The sequence below is a fragment of the Misgurnus anguillicaudatus genome, chromosome 11, assembly GCF_027580225.2.
Source record: "Misgurnus anguillicaudatus chromosome 11, ASM2758022v2, whole genome shotgun sequence".
In the NCBI taxonomy this organism is placed as follows: domain Eukaryota; kingdom Metazoa; phylum Chordata; class Actinopteri; order Cypriniformes; family Cobitidae; genus Misgurnus; species Misgurnus anguillicaudatus.
In genome coordinates this window covers 31267477-31291722 of record NC_073347.2, presented here as the reverse complement: position 1 = coordinate 31291722, position 24246 = coordinate 31267477, and the positions used below count along the sequence as shown (strand labels likewise).

At 36.7% G+C, this 24246-nt stretch overlaps 1 protein-coding gene across 5 annotated transcripts in view; it reads right to left on the bottom strand.

Moving 5' to 3' along the window:
- LOC129416752 (arginyl-tRNA--protein transferase 1) overlaps positions 1–24246 on the bottom strand; it is a 123386-nt gene that overhangs the window by 9318 nt on the left and 89822 nt on the right. For all 5 annotated transcript variants that reach the window (XM_073873528.1, XM_073873527.1, XM_073873526.1 and 2 more), the window contains one exon: positions 11829–11949. In XM_073873528.1, the coding sequence (XP_073729629.1) occupies positions 11829–11949 (121 nt within the window). The remainder of the gene's footprint in view (positions 1–11828; positions 11950–24246) is intronic.

The following is a 24246-nucleotide window of genomic DNA, read 5'->3' as shown; positions in this document are numbered from 1 at the left end:
ACTAGAGAAGAGTCATGTTTATTGTTTCAAAGCTCAAATTGCAACCGTGTCAACGTAATCATAATTATTTTTCCAATCAAGTCATGCAAGCCTAGTTGTATTCGATATATTTAACAAACTCGGACTGTGACTCAGAAAAGCGACGCTAATTGAATCAAAATGTGGAAATATCAAACAGCAACAAACAGTGGAGAAGAAAAGCTTTTAGCTGCCCAATTAAGCGCAGTATTAACACTGTACAGAGCTGTCACGAGAGCCGAGACCTCTTACACACAATCTAAACATCCGCTCAGCACATAAACACACTCCCGCTCTTTCGCTCTCTCTGCACCCTTGCTTCATAAATCCTTTGACTCGATTAACAGTGCCGTCAAGTGGCAAACGCTTTCTCAATCTCCAGCACCGGAGGTTCACCGACACAAAGCTTTAGGGCCACATCTGTCCAAGGGTCAGAGGTGAAAGGTGATAAATAAGACTTTCACTGGAATGAGAGGGTCAGGACTGAGCGAAGGGGTTTCTGACCCCAGCCACGCTTCTTCAAGAGGACAAGAAACATCATCCGGTGTGTTTATATGAGTTAAACTAGAGCTGATGATAAGCAGTGTGCTTTAAAGAATAGTTTAATCCAAATTATCTCATAATTTACTCCTCTCCTTAATGTCATCCCAGATATGACGTCCTTTATTCAGTTAAACAAATTAATAATTTAATATTAAAATGCCACAATGCACATCCATCCATCATTAAAGTAATCCAGATGACTCTAGTGCAATAGTCTCTAACATGGTTTCCTTTATGCATGTTAACATTTTAAACAATAATAAACGTATCAAGAAGTAAAACAACAAAGTTTTAAGTAGGCAATATGATAAAGTAGACTATATAACCATCCAGATTGTTTTATCCATTGTGGTAGCCCTTGCTCACAAAAAGGTTGGAGCCCCCTGGCCTTGTGGGTTAATATACATCTCATGAATTAAGCGAAAACAATACATTTGTGAGAGAAAATTATTCCTATTTTAAGCTTATTCAATAATCGATACATTATGGAAACATACAATTCAGCATAAGGTGAATTTTTGGGGATTTGGGAGGGCAGGGGGGGCACTTCCCCCTCAGAGCAGAGCCGATAATTTTGTTTAAGCTATTAATGAAAAAGAAATGAGAATTTGTCTAATCTTAATATTTTAACGGACGGACTGAGTAACTTAAGGCTAAAAACAGTAGTTTTAATTCATTTAAACCATATTTAAAAGCGAGGTTTTTCAATATGGTGGGCAATGTTAACTTTGAATCTCATTGGCTCTTGCATATCTAGTGATTAGTTGTCATTTGCATGTTCGCCACTTTGAAACTCAAAATACAAATTGTTAAAATTAGTAACTGGGAGTAAAAATGAGTAAATACACCAATTTTCATATTTATGTAAACTATTACTTAAACCAGTGGCAAGAAAAAGTATGTGAATTTCATGGTTTTCTGAATCAATTAGTCATAAAATGTGATCTGATCTTCATCTAAGTCTAAACATAATGCGTCTAAAAAAATTACACAAAAAAATCTGATCTTTGGAACTCTTGAGTTAAAGGCGGAGTGCACAATGTTTGAAAAAACGCTTTGGAAAAGGGAGTCGGGCCGATTACCAAAACACACTTGTAGCCAATCAGAACTAAGGGCCGTGTCTACTAACCGACATCCTTACCGGGGTTGCGTATGTGTGGGGCGGGTCTATCAAAAGAAGGTCCAGATTCTATTGGGGTAGGGGCGTGTATGTTTAGGTGATTTCAAATATCAACATTGGCTTTCAAACATTGTGCACTCCGCCTTCAATGACCTTAAAAAAAGCTAATTGGAGTCAGGTTTTAGCACACCTGGTCTCGTTAAGCTAATACATTTAGAGATGTGGACTACAAATACCTTGACTGATAAAAACCCTCAAACTTTTGGAGTTTGCTCTGCACAAGAAGAACACGCTTATGTGAGCCATGCCTGGCCAAAAAGCGCTTTCAGAGAAGCTACGATCAAGAATTGTTGCTATTTCACCGTAATTCATTGAGAAGCACAGCAAGCATCATCGGCCGATCTATCAGTCCATCCCCATCCAAAAGGTTCACATACTTTTTCTTGCCACTTTATTAGCTTCTTTGCATTCTAGTAAAACCTTGATGTCTTTAATATAAGTGAAATCAATTTAATGCTCCTATTTTAAAAATTTGATTTTGGGACTTCAGGCTGTATTTGACAGACAGGGTCACATTTAGACAAACCGAATGTGTAAATGAGAACAGCAACATAAACACATCATTACTGCTTATCTTGTCTCCAGACTCATGTGTGCACATCTCATAAATATGTGCATTCCAGCAGAACTTCAAAAGGCATATAAGCCCTGTCGGTCAAAACCTTCTGAGGCAGATGCCAATGATGTTATTCAACAGGACACTTCTGGTAATCTGGAGCCGGACCCTGTTGGCTCTCCATAAACTTTCGATAAACAGATCCAGATAAACACAATGCAGACTTACAACCAGAATCACAGTATCTGCCATGTGAGCCCATGAAGACAGCAAACATCATTCAAACTTCAGTCTGGAGACCATGGATATGTTTTAGTTCAACTCTGAATGAATACATTGGATTGTTTGAAAAGTCTGTTAGTTCAAAACTAAATACATTATGTCAGGTGAGCCACCAGGACTAGAATTAATTTAATAACTACTGTGAAAAGAACTGGACTATACCACAAGCTTGTGTTTCTTGGACTGAAGTCACATTGATATGGACTGGAAAAATTGACTTAAAAATGGAAGTAAACTAGACATATACATCTTCAGTGAATAATTATATGTGAATGTTTTAGGAAAATAAATATACTTGTCCATCCAAAGGTTTAAAACAACATCAGTTTAAATAATAAATCATGTCAGAATTTTCATAATGATTTTTTTTTCAATTATATTATTGACCCCAGTAAGCACCATGTTCTACTTCAATCATTCAAATCTTTAATGTCTTTAAAGGAGGGCATGGAGTTTATAATAAATCCTCACTGTGGCATTCACAGAATCCAAACATTAACCTTGTAACCAAGAGTCAGACCGCTGGTCTGGAGTCTGCTGAGAAACAAGCCAGAAATAGTTCATCTGTCTGGCCAAGAACAACAGGTCCTGTAGGACTGAAGGCACCACAGAACCATTTAAAAACACTGAGGGACTTGATTGACTTCAGATGGTTGCCAGTTAGCACAGTGGTAGGTCAAACCTCCCGCAATCTGCCATTCTCAATCAAAACTACGGCCATATCTGAGGGAGGCCATGATGACTCTGATGAAGTCATTTCTATTGGCATCATTCGAAAAAAACTCTTCATAGAAACAAGAGAGGAGTTTTCTAGTCTATATCATTTGTGGTTTTGAAACCTAACATGTGTCCTAACCAGGCATAGTGTGATAAAGCAACAAGCAATACAGTAAATCTCTCTTCTGTGCAAAATATTTTGTCAGTCATTTGTTTATTTCGTGCTGTACTGATTGACCACATTGGTCCAAATTCCGCTATACATTAGCTAGACATGAAACTTGAATCGCTATATTTATTTACAATAAAAAACAACATACAACTCATACGGTGGGTTAAAGGCGGGGTGTATGGTTTTTGAAAAACAATTGGAAAAAGGGAGTCGGGCCAAGTACCAAAACACACTTGTAGCCAATCAGCAGTCTACTAAACGACATCGTTGCCTGGGTTCTATTGGGGTAGGGCCGTGTGTGTTTTGGTAATTTTAAATGTCAACATTGGCTTTCAGAGATCATGCACCCCATCTTTAATATGAAGCAAAATAATATGTTTGTGAACAGAAAACAATAAACATTTTAAGCGATTTAGTGACTGATATGTCGTGTTTAAATATAAACACATCTTGATTAAAAATGGCGGCATACCGGCTCTACGTCAATAAGACAATAATTTGTTCTCTCGTGTCTCGCATTAATTTGAGTGAATTATGGGGTTTTATTTTATGGTGAGCTATTCCTTTGATGTTAGCTAATATTACTACAATTGTTCCTGTTTGTTCATTGTTTACTGACTTATGTTAACAAAATGTGATTTGATTTTACAAATGTGACCCTGGACCACATCAGTCATAATATATAAATATCTAAATAAGCTTTCCATTGATGGATGGTTTGTTAGGATAAGACAATATTTGGCTGAGATACAACTATTTAAAAATCTGGAATATAAAGGTGCAAAAATCTAAATATTAAGAAAATCCGCTTTTAAAGTTGTCCAAATGAAGTCCTTAACATCACATATTACTAATAATAAATACATTTTTATGTATATTTACTGTAGGAAATTTACTTAATATCTTCACGATCTTTACTTTATATCCTAATGATTTTTGGCATAAAGAAATCAATAATTTTGACCCATACAATGCTTCTTTGGCTTTTGCTACAAATATGCTTGTGCTACTTTCAATAATAATGATAATAATAAACTTTATTTTCTATAGCGCCTTTAAAGTGTACATCTCAAAGCGCTGTACAAAAATAATTACAACAACAAAGATACAGCACACAATAAAGATTAAGATTAAGGAGACATTATACACTGTAAAACAAAGAAAAAGCAATCAATCAATTAAAAGCTAACATAAAAAAATGAGTTTTAAGCTGAGATTTAAAAATACCAAAAGATTTTGCAGAAATTTGGCAGAAAATTCCAAATTTTTGGAGCTAATGAGGAAAAAGCCCTGTCTCCCATTATTTAATAATTTCTTTAAAAATATCTAAAAATACTTAAACAATATAATGCTATAAAGTAAATGTACATAGAAAGTAAATTATTCACAAAAACCTAACAAAAAAAGAAAAACTACTTTAAAATGGTGTAGGAAATAGTTTAATTTGTTCTACTTTCACATGAGAATAAATGAATGTGAAGGATATTTAAAAAAAATAATCATATTTAAAAAATGAAATATATTCTGATTGGCTCCAATTTCGTCATTTAGAAATATTTCGCTGTCAGTAGGATGAGAAGAATTACCTGATAATGAAAACTTGCCTGGTTAGAGACAGTGTTAGATTTTCCTCTGGATCACAGAGTTCTTACACGTTCTTCATCATCAAACACACGTTAAAACTTTAAACTACTCTCTGTGACCTCTCCTTCATCTTTACCTCAACCCTTGATCTCAAGTGCTCCATTAAACCCCCGAAATAACCGACTATAGCTTAAATATTTACATGAGAGAAGTATGGCACACTTACATTCGCTCCATTGCGTTTGAAAAGCTGATGGGGTCGAAAGTGAAGATGGATGAGAAGTTTGCTAACAACTGTTATTAGATGGAACATGAATAATTCTGTCATCATTTTCTCAAAATCATGTTCCAAACCAATAAATATGAAATATATTAATATATATTTAATAATAAATTACACTTTATATTCTCAACAATACAAAATTCTTATATGAGCCCATGCGAGCTTCAATCTGCTCAATGAGGACCTACAGAACTTCAGGGCACTGTAACGTAATGTATTGTTTTTCTATATCAATTTCAATCAAATAATGTGCAGTGTTTGGGGTAACGCATTACAAGTAACGTGCATTACGTAATAATTTTACTTTTTTAAAGTAACAAGTAAAGTAACTGAAAGAGATCAAGCCTCAGCCAAGTAAGAAAAGTAACCCAAAGTAACTTAAAAGTAATGTATGTATTACTTTCCATGAAATGTAACTAAGTAACATAATTAGTAACTTAATATTGTAATGCATTACTTTTAAAAGTAACTTTCCCCAACACTATGGAAGGTTTTTTTGGTCTTTTTAAAATAAATTAAATAAATTATAAAATAATTCATTAAATTATAAAATAATTAATTAAATTATAAAATAAAAACGCAAAATATGTCCTAGGTGCACTAGGAAAAGCCGCCAAATAATATACAGATTAAAATAAATGACAGACTTTGTCACACAACACTGCACAAATTATAAGGATTATTTTCATTGTGCTTTTTTGGTCTAGCCACTTCGAGTTGTTGCACAAAACAGTCAATAAGATCATCAGATGCAAAAGCTGCTAAACGCAATCTTCTTCAAAAATGAGATAATGATATTAACCGTATGCTTTCGGCACGTATTATACTTTCGTTTTAATTCCGACCTCAGACCAATCAGAAATTCTGGCTTGTTGCCAGGATACATTAACTCTTTCCCTGCCATTGACGAGTTAACTCGTCAATTAAGAGAAAACCCTTCCCTGCCAATGACGAGTTTTTCCGGCTTTCTGGAATACCCCTATTATCCACAAAGTGGTGGTCTTCCGTAACTTATAAAACCCGGAAGTATCCCCCCAGGGTAAACAGCTGCATGTCCGTGTAAGTTTTGAGGATCTCTCTGCATATGATCTCTATCAAAAGTCCTTCACAATAATGGAATTATCTCAGCTTTTTGCTCAAAATTTGGTGTTTTTGAAAAAACCTACCCATATTTGAGAGGTGATAAATAAATGTAGGATAAAACAGGGTTTTTTTTAAAGCAGATGGTCTGTTCTTTCATTTGATAAATTGTATGTTTATATATTTTAAGAACAACATTCTCTGGAAGGCATTAAACTTTTGTAAAATCATGAAAATGCTGCCGCTGGCTGATAAGAGTCTGATAAAAAAGCTAATTTACAAGAAAACATGTCAGACGCACTTAGAAGGTTTTGCATCTGAACTTTTTAAATATAACAGCAAACAAGCTTGAATCAACATGAGGGTAACTAAATGATGCCAGAAGTGAACAATTCCTTTACCATTATGTTTAGGAATAATGTCTGACATTACCTGAAACAGTCATGAGGGTATAGGGGGATAAGGATCATGGTATTGTGATGAGGACATAATGAAAGGACTGTCATCTGTCCAGGGTGGACGTGTCTCGGGCATCGCAATCGCCTTGCTGCCTGTATCTCACTGGCTCCACATATGAACTCACTATGTTAAGTGAATAACAGGAAAGTCTCTACAAGGGCCTGTTTTTTTAAACAGTAAATACAGATGTCCTTGTGTGAAGACAACATCTAAACTCGAAAAGCACAAACACCCGCACACCTCTGCTGTGGGCTATAGAGTGCCTCATCGTGATTTAGGTGGGAAATATAAACAGAGAGCAGCAGACGGGCCTGTCGGATTACATAAACTGGGCACTGCCAAACTGTCTCCAGTCCTACCTGTGGCTTTGACATGAACGCCTAATGTTGCTAATTTTAAAAACTTTAAAATACAAATTTAAAGACTTGTGTGGAAGTGATTTAAATGTAAAAATAAGTTTAATGTAGCTGATATGTCTTATATGTAGCTCAAAGCATAACCAAGTAGCCTTAAAGGAATATTTCATCCAAAAATTAAAATAAGCCCATATTTTACATATTTAACTTTCTTTTTTCACCCAACACAGTAAAAGTTAAATAATATCCCGGCTCTTTTCAGCTTTATAATAGCATTGGATAGTGTTCCACTTTTAAAGACCCCAAAACCGCATTCATTCATCAAAAACTAATCCATACAGATATTAAATGTCTTCTGAGGTAAAGAAATTGGTTTTTGAAAAGAAAGATTTATATTTCCTACTTTATAAACTATGATTATATACGTGTTTACAAGTGAGTTGAGATCAGGTGGACGGCTGATCTCTGACTTAACATTACAAAAACCTAACACTTCACTTAGAAAGACATTTAACTCTTTCCCCGCCACTGACGAGTTATCTCGTCAATTAAGAGAAAACGCTTCCCTTCAAACGATGAGTTTTTACGGCAAACCATATTTCTGCTATCATCCACTAGGTGACGCTCTTACCCAACTTATAAAGCACTAAAGCATTCACTTATCCAAAAACATTAAAAAACTCTAAAAATGCAATTATCTCAGTTTTGTTCAAAATTTGGTATTTTGTTTGAAAGCCGAGGGTCTGTTCTTTTATTTGATATATTGTGTGTTTATATATACACAAAAAACTTTCTGGAAGACATTAACCATTTGTGAAAATCATGAAAAATGCTGGCGCTGGCAACTTTTGTTTTTTAAAGGAAAACACCACCGTTTTTCAATATTTTACTATGTTCTTACCTCAACTTAGACGAATTAATACATCCCTATCTTTTTTCAATGCGTGCACTTCATCTTTGTACAGAGCGTTGTGAATGTGTTAGCATTTAGCCTAGCACTATTCATTCCTTAGGATCCAAACAGGGGTGAAATTAGAAGCCACCAAACACTTCAATTTTTTAAGCGGATAAAAGGTGAGAACTACATTGTATAGCGGCAGAGCACATAGTTTGAAGAAATTCGACCTTGGGCGAATGCTAACACATTCACGACGCGCTGTACAAAGATTAAGTGGACACATTAAAAAAGCTAGGTATGTATTAATTCATCTAATTTGAGGTAAGAACATAGTAAAATATTGAAAATGGTGTTGTTTTCCTTTAATAACGCTCGCGGTGAAAGAGTAAATAACTGTATGGATTAGTTTTTGATGAATGGATGCACTTTTAAAACTTTAAAAATGGGGCACTATCCAAAACCATTTTAAATCTGAAAAGAATATTATATAATTAATGAAGTCACCTATATACGCCAAGGATGGCTTGAGAGTGAGCAAAATATTGGCTAATTTTTTTATTTTGGGGTGAAACATTCCTTTAAAACTTCAGAAATAAACATGTGGCTCTGTATAGACCCCTTCAAGGTTTGTAAACATTGAATGACTGTTGGGTGCGCACGCAGCATGGGGTAAAACTGTTCATACCGTTTAGGCTTTCTAGTTTAATCTAACAGGGCTGAAAAATTATGACTTACCTCAAATGAAGTGAGCACTACAAACACAAGCCTCTTTAAACTTTGCATTGTCACAGTCTGCATTGCTTGCAGCCGCAGATGTTGTAATTTTTTTGTTTTTGAAATTCTGCAGGAATCCCGAAAAACTTAACGGAAGACCCTCTTGCGATTTTCAAAGCCCAAGACGCAAGTAGGCATTTTTGACTATACCGAATAATACGCGACTCAATCTGCTGTAATGACTTTTCTGCCCCCGACATGCGCAGTGGGAACCGCCTATGACATGAACTGTGAAGGGGTCTATTAAACAGCAGTCAGTTTCTGGGAATCTCTAAAGCATTCAGTTGAGTTCTCCTAAACATTTGGCTAAACAGTCTTCACTGTTTTATAAAACAATGAAAATAAAAATTAGATCCTAACCTTTCCCACCATATCCCATCTCTTCCTACCCTACCCTATCTATCCTATCCTTTCCCATCCCATTCCTTTCTTTCCTATCCTATCCTTTCCCTCCCCATCCCATCCCATTCGTTGATTCTGTGTGGGCCTAAATATGACGAACATCAGCACTAAGCATACTTCAACTTTCTCAACAAAGTCCACATGAGTCTCAACGTCCTAAAAGCACACCTCATCGGCGCACATTATTTCCAACCATACCAAATATTTGTCTTCTTAAACTGAAATAAACCTCTGCTTCTAGGTTTATACTCGACACACGGTGTCCTATTGAAAAACCTCTATTAGACAAAGAGTTCTTAAGCTAACAAAAGAGGAAAGATCAGCACGTCTCACCCTCCCTCTTTGGCCCAACCGTGGCGTCGGCTTGTCGGTACTGAAATTATTATTATTATTATCATCGTCACTAACCCCACAGTTCTGGGCGCTGACCACACCACTGAACCTGCTCGCCTGCCAGCACACAATCCTGGATCTTCTCCATTCTTGGACTCAGTCCTGTTATTTCAACACACGTTACGCGGGACCAAATCAGCCCTCCTCCTGTTCACTGAACTGAGATATATAAACACAGTTGAAGGCTTACAAATTGAATGGCTACTGATATTAGGCTGACATAAACGCTGCATATTGTGCAATTACAGTCATGGGAACCGCTAGAGCACACTGCTTATACAATGAACCAAACAGTTGGCCCTTACCGAACCGTCAAACTGATAAGTGAGTTTTGATTAGAAAGTGTCATGACGTGGTCAAATGGCACATTTCCCAAATCCTCTAGCGGTGATGGACCTCATTCTGACCCGAGTCCAATAACCTGATACAAGTTCAACACTAAACAGACTGTGCTTGATAAGAATTGGCTGCAACCAAACTTGGTCTGGGATTCTGTCAGCTGAGGATTGGAAACACTGACACTTATTTAACACTTAAGCATTTAACAGTTCAGCTATAGGATCATTTTGAGCATATATACTTGTATCAAAACACATTATGAACATCTAGAGCTAAAATCTAGGGCTGGGTAAAAAAATATTGATTCTCAGGTTTTAATCGATCTTCAATTTAACAAAACCAAATCTATTGGGGGAAAGGAATCAATTCTTAAAGGAATATTCAATTTTCTTAAAAGAAAAATCCATATAATTTACTCACCACCATGTCATCCAAAATGTTGATGTCTTTCTTTGTTCAGTCGAGAAGAAATTATGTTTTTTGAGGAAAAAATGATTTTTCTCGTTTTAATGGACTTTAATGGACACCAACACTTAACAGTTTTAATGCAGTTTAACATTGCAGTTTCAAAAGACTCTTAACGATCTCAAACGAGGCATAAGAGTCTTATCTAGCGAAACGATTGTCATTTTTGGCAAGAAAAATTAAAAATCTGCACTTTTAAACCACAACTTCTCGTCTTCCTCCGACTGTATGACGAGCCAGCGCGACCTCAAGTAATTGCTTAATGACGTTGAAAGGTCACGTGTTACATATATGAAACGCACATTTGCGGACCAATAAACTGACACAAAGACATTAATTTGCATCATTCAACATACAACAACGTCGGAACGGTCCTCTCTCTTCACACTGGAGTGTAGTTTCGATATGTCATCCGTGACCTCTTGACGTGATGACGTATTACACAAGGTCGCGCTGGCACGTCACACGACCGGAGGAAGACGAGAAGTTGTGGTCCAAAAGTGCATATTTTTTATTTTTCTTGCCAAAAATGACAATCATTTCACTAGATAAGACCCTTATGCCTCATTTGAGATCATTTAGAGTCCTTTGAAACTGCAACCCCAAACTGCATTAAAACTGTTAAGTGTTGGGGTCCATTAAAATGAGAAAAATCCTGGATTTCTTTTTTTTCAAAAAACATAATTTCTTCTCGACTGAACAAAGAAAGACATCAACACTTTGGATGACACGGTTGTAAGTAAATTATCTGGATTTTTTTTTTGAAAATGGACTAATCCTTTAAATGTACTCTTAAAGTGACAGCACACCAAATAAATTCAATGTCTGCAAAACACATTTTTTATGAAATATTGATAACGAATCAATATTGGACAGAATCAAAATAGAATTTTAGCGAAACCATATAAAAAAGATTTGAATCAACAAAATGGTTGCAATAATAAAACCCAAAGAAAGATCAATTATTTCATAGACCAAATGAAATCCAATTTTTAGTGCAATACAACTATTAACACAGCATGTACTGTAGTATTTATTGTATTGTTTTGATTTTAAACCATATTAAATACAGTCAAAAATTCTGTATTACCGTAATGGGAATGAGTTACAAAAACCAAACACATTACAGAAATTAGAAAATTGGGATAGAAGATAAAAAACCTGAAATCCTGTTTTGGGCCTGAACCCTCATTTACTTTATGCAAGATATAATTCGCTTTGTAATTAAAAATACTTCTTTACAATTTTTTTTTTATTTTATAAAATGTGACCATGTTTTCATGAGATTTGTTTGGTTATGGGTTTTACATTTCTATGAAAAGCTTACCAGCTTTGGTGTCTTCATTGAGGCGGGAGTAGACAGAGACGTCAAGGCGAGGGATGCACCTCTCGATGGGCATCCAAACGTACGTCTCAGGACACAGGAGGTCTGATGGTCTGTACTGACCCTGGTCATGGAGAAACAAAATAGGTAGAGCTTGGTCAATGCTTTTAATGTGTATCATATTTGTCTCTTATTTTTCTCTTAGTAATGTAGTGAAAGTAAAGCATGAAGGAAGAGAAAGCAGAAGGCCTTTTTAGCCTTGATTTTCCTTTTGTAGGCTGTTGTCGGTCCAAACAGACCAGTGTGAGCACAGAGTAAACAAACGAACGCCTCGGTGAAGATCTATGCGTTTCTTTAAACACAGTCAAGTCATTTCTGGCAGACAAAAATGCATTGACGCGCTGCACGTACGGACACGCAACCGCACTCTAAAGCCCGCAAAGATTATGTGGGTTTAGTTCAGTATTTGGTCGAACGAGAAGTCGCCTTGTGAAAGTCCCACCATTAACCAACAGGATTCGTCTGTCATTATTCCACAGTGGAAACTATGTGTCCTGTTTTTACAAGACGGACAGCATGGGAAAGAGCGAGCCTGTGGAACGTGTTTTAAATGAGAGGCATTTCGTGGGGCAGGGAGAGGTTGTGATATACAAAGGGTTTTCGCACGTTCATCGGTCTGTCAGCGGTGGGCTACAGAGACCCTAAAGAGTGAGCTAGCTTCATTAATGCAGACTGATGACAACACTGTGAGGGTCAGTGAATCTAAAGGCTTAACTGAAAGGACGGTGTTTGGGTTTGGGCCTGCAGACAGACGTGCATGTGTATAAATGGGATGATAGAGCCCATGCTTTGGTACCGAAGACAGCTACAATGAATAGTACAATGATTAAATAAATCAAGAATACAATGAGAAAGTGACATAATTATAAAACGAGCTGTATTATCAGATGGGATTTATAAACAATCGGACATGAAGTGCTGGCAAATCGACATCAGAAAACTTTTTCACTATTTAATCGATGATTCTGGAATATCAGAAATGACTTACTTTAACCCTTAAATGCATGAGTCATTATTAAATATTTGAGTCTTGAGCGACTCTATATTTAACACTGATCTCTCTTTAGTATAAAACTTTCCTACTACTACATTCACAATTAGAAAACGATAAAATGATGTTATGTTCATAAAACAGATGCAAAAATATATAAAATGTTAAAAATATGCACAAATGACATTACTATAAACCTGAGATATGCACTTGAGATATGCAAAATACTGGGTCCCTAAAGCAGTGGTCCCTTGGGTCCTTTGTGTACGGTGCATCCCTTCTAGGCCACCCCAAAGAAAATGTATGACATAAAACAAAACATTTTAATTAAACAAAACATATAAGATTATACAAAGTAATGCTGTTGGTAAGTAGCCTTGGTTAAATGTTTAATACACAGAATTCATGATTAATAAAGTATTTTATAAAATGTCATAAAACTGACTCTCCCCAGTTTGAGACCACTGCTCCTAAACAACATTCAGGAAACAGAGGTGGGATAAAGGACAACATGGGTGTGGAAATACAAGAGGGTGGGTAATAGAGGGGCTGATGTCAGTAACTGCCCTGTGGACACGCTTACTGTCATTACAATAAGGGATTCATTGCTTGTTGAAACAGGCTTGGAGCACCTGAGAAACTCCTGTTCCCGAAATATGATGGGAGGGGGTCTAATAATCTCCAAACAAATTCATACACAAAAACAACACTGTATAACAGCACTCAGGTAACAGTACCAACAAACTACCCAGGTGATAAAGTAGTACACTCTCATAATGTACGTAAAGTGCTAAATTTTCGGAACAAATTTTGTACTTTATATACTAAAAATTCTTCTTCACAAAGATTTAAGATTTTAGATCATATTTACAATTTTGAAATCTGGCCCTCGAAGAACAGTAGTTGAAGACCCCTACCCTAAGATTACACCCCGATTTCTGACTTTATTTTGTATTTTAGACCCCTAGCGCCAAAGTATGTGTTAACCTTAAAGGAGCAGTGTGTAATTTTCTAGAAGGATCTCTTGACAGAAATGCAAAATAATATACAAAACTATATTATCGGGTGTATAAAGACCTTTTTATAATGAACCGTTATGTTTTTATTACCTTAGAATGAGACGTTTTTATCTACATACACAGAGGGTCCCCTTACGTGGAAGTCGCCATTTTGGGATGCCATGTTTCTACAGAAGCCCTTAACGGACAAACTTTTTTACTAAGTTGTCGAAGATGACATGTTTTTTTCCGGTGGCAGCTACCGTAGTTTCTCTAAGCGTTTCAAAAGCAAGGGGTGAGTGGACAATTTGCAACCTCACCACTAGATGCTGCTAAAATTTACACACTGCACCTTTAAGAGTTTTATCTTTATTTCCAATACAATGACTTCAATTTTGTCTTTGTTTAACTGGAAGAAGTTTTGATGCATCCAGCTGTTAATTTCATCAATGCACTTACAAAGGGAGTCTACACTGCAAAAAATGATTTTCAAGAAAACTTTTTCTTAGTATTTTTGTCTTGTTTTCAGTAAAAAATATCTAAAAATTCTTAAATTAAGATGCTTTTTCTTGATGAGCAAAACAACCCAAGACAATCAGTCTAGTTTTTAGACCAAAAATATCAAATGTAAGTGATTTTGTGCATAAAACAAGAAAAAAAAAAGCCAATAGGCTAAGCCAGTGCTCCCCCCCCTAGGAAAAGATAAACATTCCGCGCCCCCCCAACTCTCCGCCGCGACTGTAAATAGTATAATTTGTCTATAAAATTACACATTTGCAAAACATTGTATCCTTATTTACATTGAGAAAACACAAAAAGAAAACATAAAAAAAGAAATATCAATCAACTTACAACAAAGAATAACTTTATTAACATTGTTTTTAAGTCGGTAACAGAAAAGACTTAAAATGCATCAATTTGCCTGAAATAAAAAAACCAATCCTTATTTAAAGTATAATATTTTTTGACCATTTGATACTGAAAAATTAAATTAAATATAATCAATTAATAATAATAAAAAAAACAAGCGGCTTATCCGCGTGATTGGGGTGTAATGTCTTTAAGTGACGGGGCAAAAAAAAATCACTTCCTGAAAAAGTATTTTCCCCGGGGTCTCACGCGCCCCCCCTGGTGTCGCTTCGAGCCCCCCCTGGGGGTCTCGCCACACTATTTGAGAAGCACTGGGCTAAGCAAACTTTTATTGATTTTTTCTTGAATTTAGTGTTTAAGAAAAATGTTAAATTTAAGACAAAAATATAAAATTTAAGCGAATTCTTGTTAAAAACAAACAAACAAAAAATCTTGCAATGGAATAATAAAATAAAGAATTAAGTGTTTATGAAAAAAGTAAACTTATTTCAAGGAAATTTTTCTTATTCTAAGTCTTACTTTCAAGTCCCTTTAGGGAAGTCGCACTTGGCAGCCATCTTTGCAATACCTCTGGGCAGCTATTTTAGCCATGTTAACTAAAGTCCTATCTTGAATGGGGAAAGACAGATATCTCTAAAATCGGAATTAAACAACATATAAGTTATGGTTGTTGGTCAGAAATGTTTCTTAAGCTCAAATTGTGCTAGGAAACACCTTTATTTAAGGTCGTTTCAGCTACTGCGCAGGCGCACAGGTTGGCAAGCGACTCCACCAAAGAATTGTTTGACTTTTTGCCAATGATGATTGGTTCATTTTTAGTGGAAGGTGGAACTTCTGTCACCAGAGCAGCCGTATTGAGTGTTGCATTGTCCCCAATAGCAGTGCTGAACCTTGTTTTATCCAATAGACTGGTTATAATATATGAAGAGTTTGGTTCCAAAACGCGATAAATGCCATTGTAAAAAAATAGCTACCGTCAAAACTAGTATTGTATCAGGCCATTATTAAAAAGTAAATTCTTAATTTTACACAAAAAGCCATATCCGCCTGAATATTCGGTTATCTTTTCTCTTTTTTCCAAAAAAAAAAAAAAAAAACGATAAACGCCAATCCTCCTTCTCTGCAGAATGCAATAAATCTGCTTAACAAATCACAGCGCACCATTCCACGCATTTTAAACAATAATGGCGGCGCGTTAAATACACACGGAATCCCAGTTTTCCTCATCTACTTTGTACTTCGAGATCTACAAACAAACAAAAACAAAATAATACTTTTGATGGCATTGATAATCCTGTGGTGGTTTTCTGTGGCGGGGAAGAAACGTAAGCCATCAAAAATGAATAATTACGCGAGAGGCACTCGGGAGACGAAAAAATGCCGGCTATTGCTTGTTCTCACACGACAACATCAAGCTTCTGTCATGCTAACGCATTGACCCCAGGGGATCTTATGAAAAACTTTACACTATTTTACACAAAGTCAACGAAAATCGAGGACCAAAACATTTTACAGCTGATCGCTGTCAAAAAAGTTCAGCGACAAAGTTCCAATGATGACAGCACCAAGTTCTTAATATGATAAAGTAAGTGATTTTTTTAAATCAGTGTATAGCACTAGTCAACTAAATAAATAATTATATAATGGCAAAGATGAATGCATATTTATATATTGATTCAATAGATTTAAAGCATTTTAAAAAAAACTCGGCATGGATTTATTGCATTTTGCGGAAAAAATAATCAGTTTTAGTCATAAATCTTTGAAAATCAAATTATGGATTTGAATTTTTAATGTTATTATAACCTAAAGATGCTATGTGAAAGTTCGTAACAGAAAATAATGGTTTTCATCTTCTCACTTTCTTGGTATAGAAAACACATTACCTACATTACCCAAATTAGTCAAAATGGATTTATTGCGTTATGAAACCAAACTCTTCATATATATTTGTTTATATATTTAACTCAGCTGGTCATTATCTCCTTAACAGCCACAAATATCAAGGTTAAGTTCACTACTACACCACGGGCTCAGTCTTCTCACAGCCAGGACTCAGCTCCTTAAAATTCAAGGTTTATGTCATCATTTTAAAGATTCGCCATGACTCATAGATTCATTGATCTATGCTTTATCTGTTCACATTTTGCTAAATGAACAAATGCAAATGTAAATGCATTCATTGCGTCGCAACTTTAGCATGTTTGTTCAATCTTGACACAAAGCTGCACATCACAAATAGTTGCATTTACACAAATGAGAAATAAGAAACACACAGAGAAGGATGTGATAGCCTGGTGAAACTTATGCCAGCTGATCCTAAGCCAGTTTCAACTTATGCAGAGGCAGGATGTGGTTTATTCGAGGGTGCGAGCACTGATCCAACATCAGTTCATAATCACAGAGGCGGAAAGAGCGAAGCTGAAAGCCGGCTCGACCCGCGCGTTTCTTCTGCGTTTTCACTCTGGTGTTTGTTTAAAAGAATGGCACAATGAACACAACACCATCCGTCTTCGGCCCCTCCCGGCCGCCCTCATTCACACGCCAATGACGGTAATGTTGACAGACAACCTGAACTCGCTAAGGCTCATTGACATCACCATAGTGAAGAACATAGAGGAGAAAGAAAAAATAACTGTGTTTGAGTTGAAGCTTTCATACACGTCGCTTGAATGGCTGTTTAAAGAAAATACACAATATTATAAATCAAAAGAAATCAGAAAATATGCAAACACACAGACACATGTTGATGTACGTGGATGGAGATGGTGGAAGGTTGGATAAGATGCAAACTATACAGACTGAAGGGAAAACAAAGATTTGAATTTCATTTATAGGAATGCAAAATATTAAATGTGCGGTTTAACCAAGGATATGTGATTTACTACTGACCATATTAGTACAGTACCAACCAATAGTAACAAGTTTCATTATCAGCATGAATTTGATTAATCTTAAAAGCAGAAAATGTTACTTTATTCATAGTTTGTATGCCTTTCCATGCAAGATTACATATTTGGAATTGGCCAATATCAATAACATTTTGCTGTAAGTTGCATAAATAAATTAAAATCAAATAAAAAGATTTGAATGAATGTAAAAGTATCCTGTTTAACACCAGTTTTAAAAAGTACTAAAAAGCAGCTATGGTCCAATTCACGTTTTTACATTTCCTTTGGTGTGCAAGTGTGTATTAGTACATGTTAACGATATACAAAAGGTACAAACCCCAAAGTAAACGATGAATGCAGACCTTTCGCAAGAAAAACCTGTTTACTTTCTGTTTTATTGTCACGAAGACGTTCAAATGTCACAAACTCACTATTTGTTTTAATCATTTGTAAATACACTCACCTAAAGAATTATTAGGTACACCTGTTCAGTTTCTCATTAATGCAATTATCTAATCAACCAATCACATGGCAGTTGCTTCAATGCATTTAGGGGTGTGGTCATGGTCAAGACAATCTCCTGAATTCCAGAATGTCAGAATGGGAAAGAAAGGTGATTTAAGCAATTTTGAGCGTAGCATGGTTGTTGGTGCCAGACGGGCCGGTCTGAGTATTTCACAATCTGCTCAGTTATTGGGATTTTCACGCACAACCATTTCTAGGGTTTACAAAGAATGGTAAAAAAACATCCAGTATGCGGCAGTCCTGTGGCTGAAAAGGCCTTGTTAATGCTGATTCAAGCTGACTGAAATAACCACTCATTACAACCGAGGTATGCAGCAAAGCATTTGTGAAGCCACAACACGCACAACCTTGAGGCAGATGGTCACAACAGCAGAAGACCCCACCGGGTACCACTCATCTCCACTACAAATAGGAAAAAGAGGCTACTATTTGCACGAGCTCAACAAAATTGGACAGTTGAAGACTGGAAAAATGTTGCCTGGTCTGATGAGTCTCGATTTCTGTTGAGACATTCAGATGGTAGAGTCAGAATTTGGCATAAACAGAATGAGAACATGGATCCATCATGGCTTGTTACCACTGTGCAGCCTAGTGGTGGCGTACTGCCGCAAACAGAAATACCTATGACGCAGGTGTTTTTTGTACCTGACGGGAGAGGTTCTAGTGGACCAATCACAGCGCTTGCGGTCCACGTAGAACTGACGCGTTGTAAAAAATTTGCAGAGGTGCATGTCAGGCTACGCAGAGTCTACGGATAACCTGCGGCGTAGCTATAGCGTAGACCTTATGCACGACTATAACATGGGCTTTAGAACGGATGTGTTATTATTATTATTGGAACAACACATTTTGTATTACTTTTAAACTTGTGTTTTATTTTAACCCCAAATTAACACAAAATGACACATTATGTGTTAAATAGCATAACACAAAAAATGTGTAAAAATGTAACATCCTTTCTTAGAGTATATAGCTTTATTATCACTTGCTGTAAAACACCCCAGCCCCTCCTTTGGGACGCTGCAGGGCCATACCTGAGATTTACTAGCCAAACCATTAATCAGGGCTATAAATCCTTGACTTCACCGCAGGCTAGAAATCTTTGTGAAACACAACACCCTCAGTGCCTACAGGGAGCGATGATGTCCATACAAGCACTCTTGATCTGAACGTCAACCGTGAACTGACAGAAAATAAACTGCAAAACACTTTATAGATCATCGTCCAGAGGCAATTAGTCTAACCATCCTTCAAAGTCATTAAAATCCTTTAAGTCATGCAAATAATCTTTTTGATTTGCAACACATGCATGGATCCAAAGCTAAAAACATTAGGGCAGTCGTGGCCCAATGGTTAGAGGGCCGGGCTCATAACCCGAGAGTTGCCGTTGCTCCCCAGGCGCTGCCGTGATAGCTGCCCACTGCTTCGGGCTGCCCAATGTTCACCACTCACTGGATACAAAGGTCACGTTAAACAAGTTTGGGTTACCAAACTTTGGTCATTGCATCCAGGAGTTGACATTAACTTTTTTGCTCACCAGTCAAAGTGGCTAGTTGTTTTCCAAAGTTACTAGCCACTGAGCATTTTCACTGGCCACAATTTTGTTGCTGGTAAAATACATTTTATATGATTAAACTTGACTTTGGCATCCTAAAATGACTTTAATTCGAGCAAATTTACTTGGTTTAGCTAAATTTGATGGAGATTGAATTTCAATGCATGTCTCAACAAACGATCTCAGTACGTTGCGCTGGGTGCAGGGAGTACTCATGGGAGTTGTAGTTTTCCAGTGTCATTGCGCATTGTTTATAATTTCTTATAACTTTTAAGAAAACTACAATAAAAAATATATTCAACCAGCCAGAGTGGCTAGTGGGACTGGCTGTCTTACCCGCCACAGCCGAAATCGACCTGGATTTGGCGGGTTGGTGAGTGTTAATGTCAAGCCCTGATTGCATCACTTTAATCTCATAGTGAACAAAATCTTTTAACATGTATGTCTAGCAAAGACAGATCCAAAATTTAGATAAAAGATGACAGAATGTTAAATAGGTGCCAGCTGGCTGTTCTTTTCTAAATCTATGGGATTTGTCACTGTCATCCACACAATATTGTTGAACACACAAACCAAATCCAGATTAGAACTGCAAATTGGGTGCTAACCGAAGAACCCCAACTTCAAGGGGGGCACAAAGTCACAAAAGCAATACATCGACAATGTAAGCGCAAACTTTTTGCAAAGACTTTCTAAAGACAATGTTTGTTTCCTGGTGGTTTTAGATCACTGCTGCATGCAACCATGCAAAAACTGACACACTCAAGTTTATCGCTTAAAGTAGGGCTTTGTCAAAAAAGCATGAGCAATTGTAAAAGTGACGCTTGCCTTAGCAAGGAGTGGTAGATGTGATAAATGTGTTTTTTCTTAAGGCTTGTGTGCGCGGCAGTCATGGACTTAAACTGCAACTTGTCTAAACATTTACCATGTTGCCCACAGCCCCTCCTGCTATATATAGACCTGAACAATGCCCGGCCGATCCTTTCTGACATAACTGCAAACAGAAGAAACAAGGTGCGATCTCTCTTGTGCAATGACAGGCACAAGTGCACACTTGCTTTCACCCTACCGTATCTTAGTATTGGGATGCACACAAAGAGCGGACACTGTTGCCACATCGTGCCTATTGTTTAAATTGCAGGTTACACACATATTTGAAAAAATTGTATCGCTAAACTAGACTCGCTCTATATAGTGATGAAAAGGGTGGATAGGCATCAAATTGTACAGATAGAAAAAAAGAGTTTGGTTCCAAAATGCAATAAATGCCATTTAAAGGAAAAGTAGTTACGCCAAAATCAGTATTGTATCTGGTCAGTAGCCTATTAAAAAGTAAATTCTTTATTTTACACGAAATCCGATATTTGCCGTGTTATTCTGTCATATTTTCTCCCTTTTTTCCAAACCGCGCCAAACGCCCGTCCTCCTTCTCAGTAGAATGCAATAAATCTGCTTAACCAATCACAGCACACCATTCCACGCATTGTAAACAACAATGGTGGCGCTTTGAATACACACAGAATCCTAGTTTTCCTCATCTACTTTGTACTTCGTCATCAACAAACAAACAAAAACAAAATAGTACTTTTGATAGCATTGATAAACCTGTGGTGGTTTTCTGTGGCGGGGAAGAAACGTGAGCCAACAAAATCGAATAATTTACACGAGACGCACTCAGGTGGAGGAAAAATCCCGGCTGTTGCTTGTTCTCACACAACAGCATCAAGCTTCTGTCATGCTTACACATTGACGCCAGGGGATCTTATGAAAAACTTTCCATTATTTTCATCAAAGTCAACAAAAATCGAGCAGAACCAAAACATTTTACAGCTGATCGCTGTCAAAAAAGTTCAGTGACGACTTCCCAAGGATGATGGCAGCAATGACAGTGTTCTTAATATGACAAAGTAAGTGTTTTGATTAATGCCATTAACGTTTACACTAGGGATGCACCGAATCCAGGAATCGGATTTGGCCGAATACTGGGCTTTTTGACGGGGTTCGGACGAATTTTTAAACGCGGCTGAAAACACTGCAAAAAATTACTTTCTTACTTAGTATTTTTGTCTTGTTTTCAGTAGAAATATCTAAAAATTCTAAAATTAAGATGTTTTTTCTTGATAAGCAAAACGACCTAAGTAAATAAGTCTAGTTTTAAGACAAATAATATACAATTTAAGTGAAATTGTCCTTAAAACAAGCAAAATTAATTGCCAATGGGGTGAGAAAAAAATGGTGAAATAAGATTTCTTTTTTCTTAAACACTTAATTCAAGTAACAAATTCCTCACCCCATTGGCAGATAATTTTGCTCGTTTTAAGCAGAAATTCACTTAAATTGTATATTTTTTGTCTAAAACTAGTATTATTTTCTTCTGTCATTTTGCTCATTAAGAAAATACATCTTGATTTAAGAATTTTTAGATATTTCTACTGAAAACAAGACAAAAATACTAAGTAAGAAAGTCATTTTTTGCAGTGAACGCCTTGAGGACGCCGAATGCCAGCTGTTTTTCAGCCGAGCGCTTTGGTAGCTGTGATGCTTCAGCTGTGAAAACCATGGTTTTACTACACTAACCATGGTTTAACTATGGTTTTTGAAAACCATGGTTGTCAAAACCATGGTTATTTTGTGGTTACCATGGTTTTACTACAGTAACCATGGTTTTTTGGTTTTAACTGTAGTAAAACCATGGTTCATTTTCGTAAGGGTGGTAATGTCCCGCCCCTCCTCCACTGTAATTGGACAGCCGTGTGAAAACTAACATTGACGAGCGGAGCTTTTCACTCAAAGTTGAATATTTTTGAACTCTCGGCGCTCAGCGCTGAGGGCGGAAAAAACCGAGCGCCGGTTTTCAGCGCGGATAAAACCCGCTAGCTGCTTGCTTATTGGAAAAACGAGCGTGTCGCAACGCATCGCTTTCATTATGCATAGGCTTATGGTAATTGTTAAAATTGTTTTTCCAACTTGTCATCCTTTTTTTACAGTTAAAATGAAATAAAATGAAAAATACACTGCTGTGGACATTGTTTACTTCATTAATGTGTTTTACTGTGTTAATGGAATAAGGATGCGAGTAGGATTCGGTATTCGGTTTCGGACGAATCTTAAACAGCGTATTCGGTATTCGGTCGAACCCAAAAAAATCTGGATTCGGTGCATCCCTAGTTTACACTGCAAAAAAATTATTTTCAAGAAAAAATGTTCTTAGTATTTTTGTCTTGTTTTCAGTAAAAATATCTAAAAATTCTTAAATTAAGATGCGTTTTTTTGATGAGCAAAACTACCCAAGAATATCAAAAATATCAAATTTAAGTGATTTTGTGCATAAAACAAGCAAAAGAAAATCTGCCAATGGGGTAAGCAAAAAAATCTAGAACATTTTTCTTAAACACTAAATTCAAGAAAAATTTGCTTACCCCATTGGCAGATTTTTTTGCTTGTTTCATCCACAAAATTACTTAAATTTGATATTTTTGGTCTAAAAACTAGACTTATTTTCTTGGGTCATTTTGCTCATCAAGAAAAAGCATCTTCATTTTGATCTTATTTAGATGTTTTTGCTGAAAACAAGACAAAAGTACTACGAATTTTTTTCTTGAAAATAATTTTTTGCAGTGTATTTTTAAAAAACATATTTTTACCCAAATAAGTCAAAATGGATTTATTGCGTTTTGGAACCAAACTCTTCAAATATCCTTGAATACAATGCAAAGCTCTGATTTGGGTTGTGCCGTCACAAAAACATGCTGCTCGGGTGAATTAAACAACCAGGTTAAAGATGACCAAAACTTTCTCTCTAAAACTGACCTCTCTGGTCAAGGTCTCCACCCGATCTCCACTTTCTCTGGCATTCACAAACACAGATGGTTAAGACCGCCCTGTAAGAGCTGACATCAGGGCAGGCGCTGTTGAATGACACATGTAAACACACACGCTCACACAAACAGCGGTCGGACAGGCTTTGTAAATGGGCAGAGGAGAGTTGCGTCATGACAGACGTGTGTAAACAAAGCATCGCTCCCTCTCGCTGTCACACGAAACTCTGTTTAGGATCCACGGTACCCACGGCAGTACTCGGGAGACCACAGTCCAAATTCAGATATTTACACAAACCTGCACTGTTTAAACACATAGGGTTGCTTAAATCGTTTCACCCCACTCAACACGTTACCAAAGGGACAGAATTCAAATAAATACAGCATCTTGGCTGCTAACTAATGTCTTCACAGACAGACACACACACAAACACACGCGTATATACGCTCCATCACGGTGCCCGGACAAGCTGTGTATTAGAGGTCCCGGATGACAGCTTAATGATGGGAAAATATTTTTACAGGATCGCCTTTCAGAAGGGCAACGTTTTATAGGCACGGCCTCCCAAACCTCTTTTTATCTCTCTATCTCTCCTGGTGTTTATTGATGGATGACTTAAGCCCAAAGAGTAGGGCTGCTCTATATGGCTCTTCCAAATTTTACGCTCGCCAGCAGACGCTCACCTTTCCAGAAAGCCTTTCACTCAAGACTA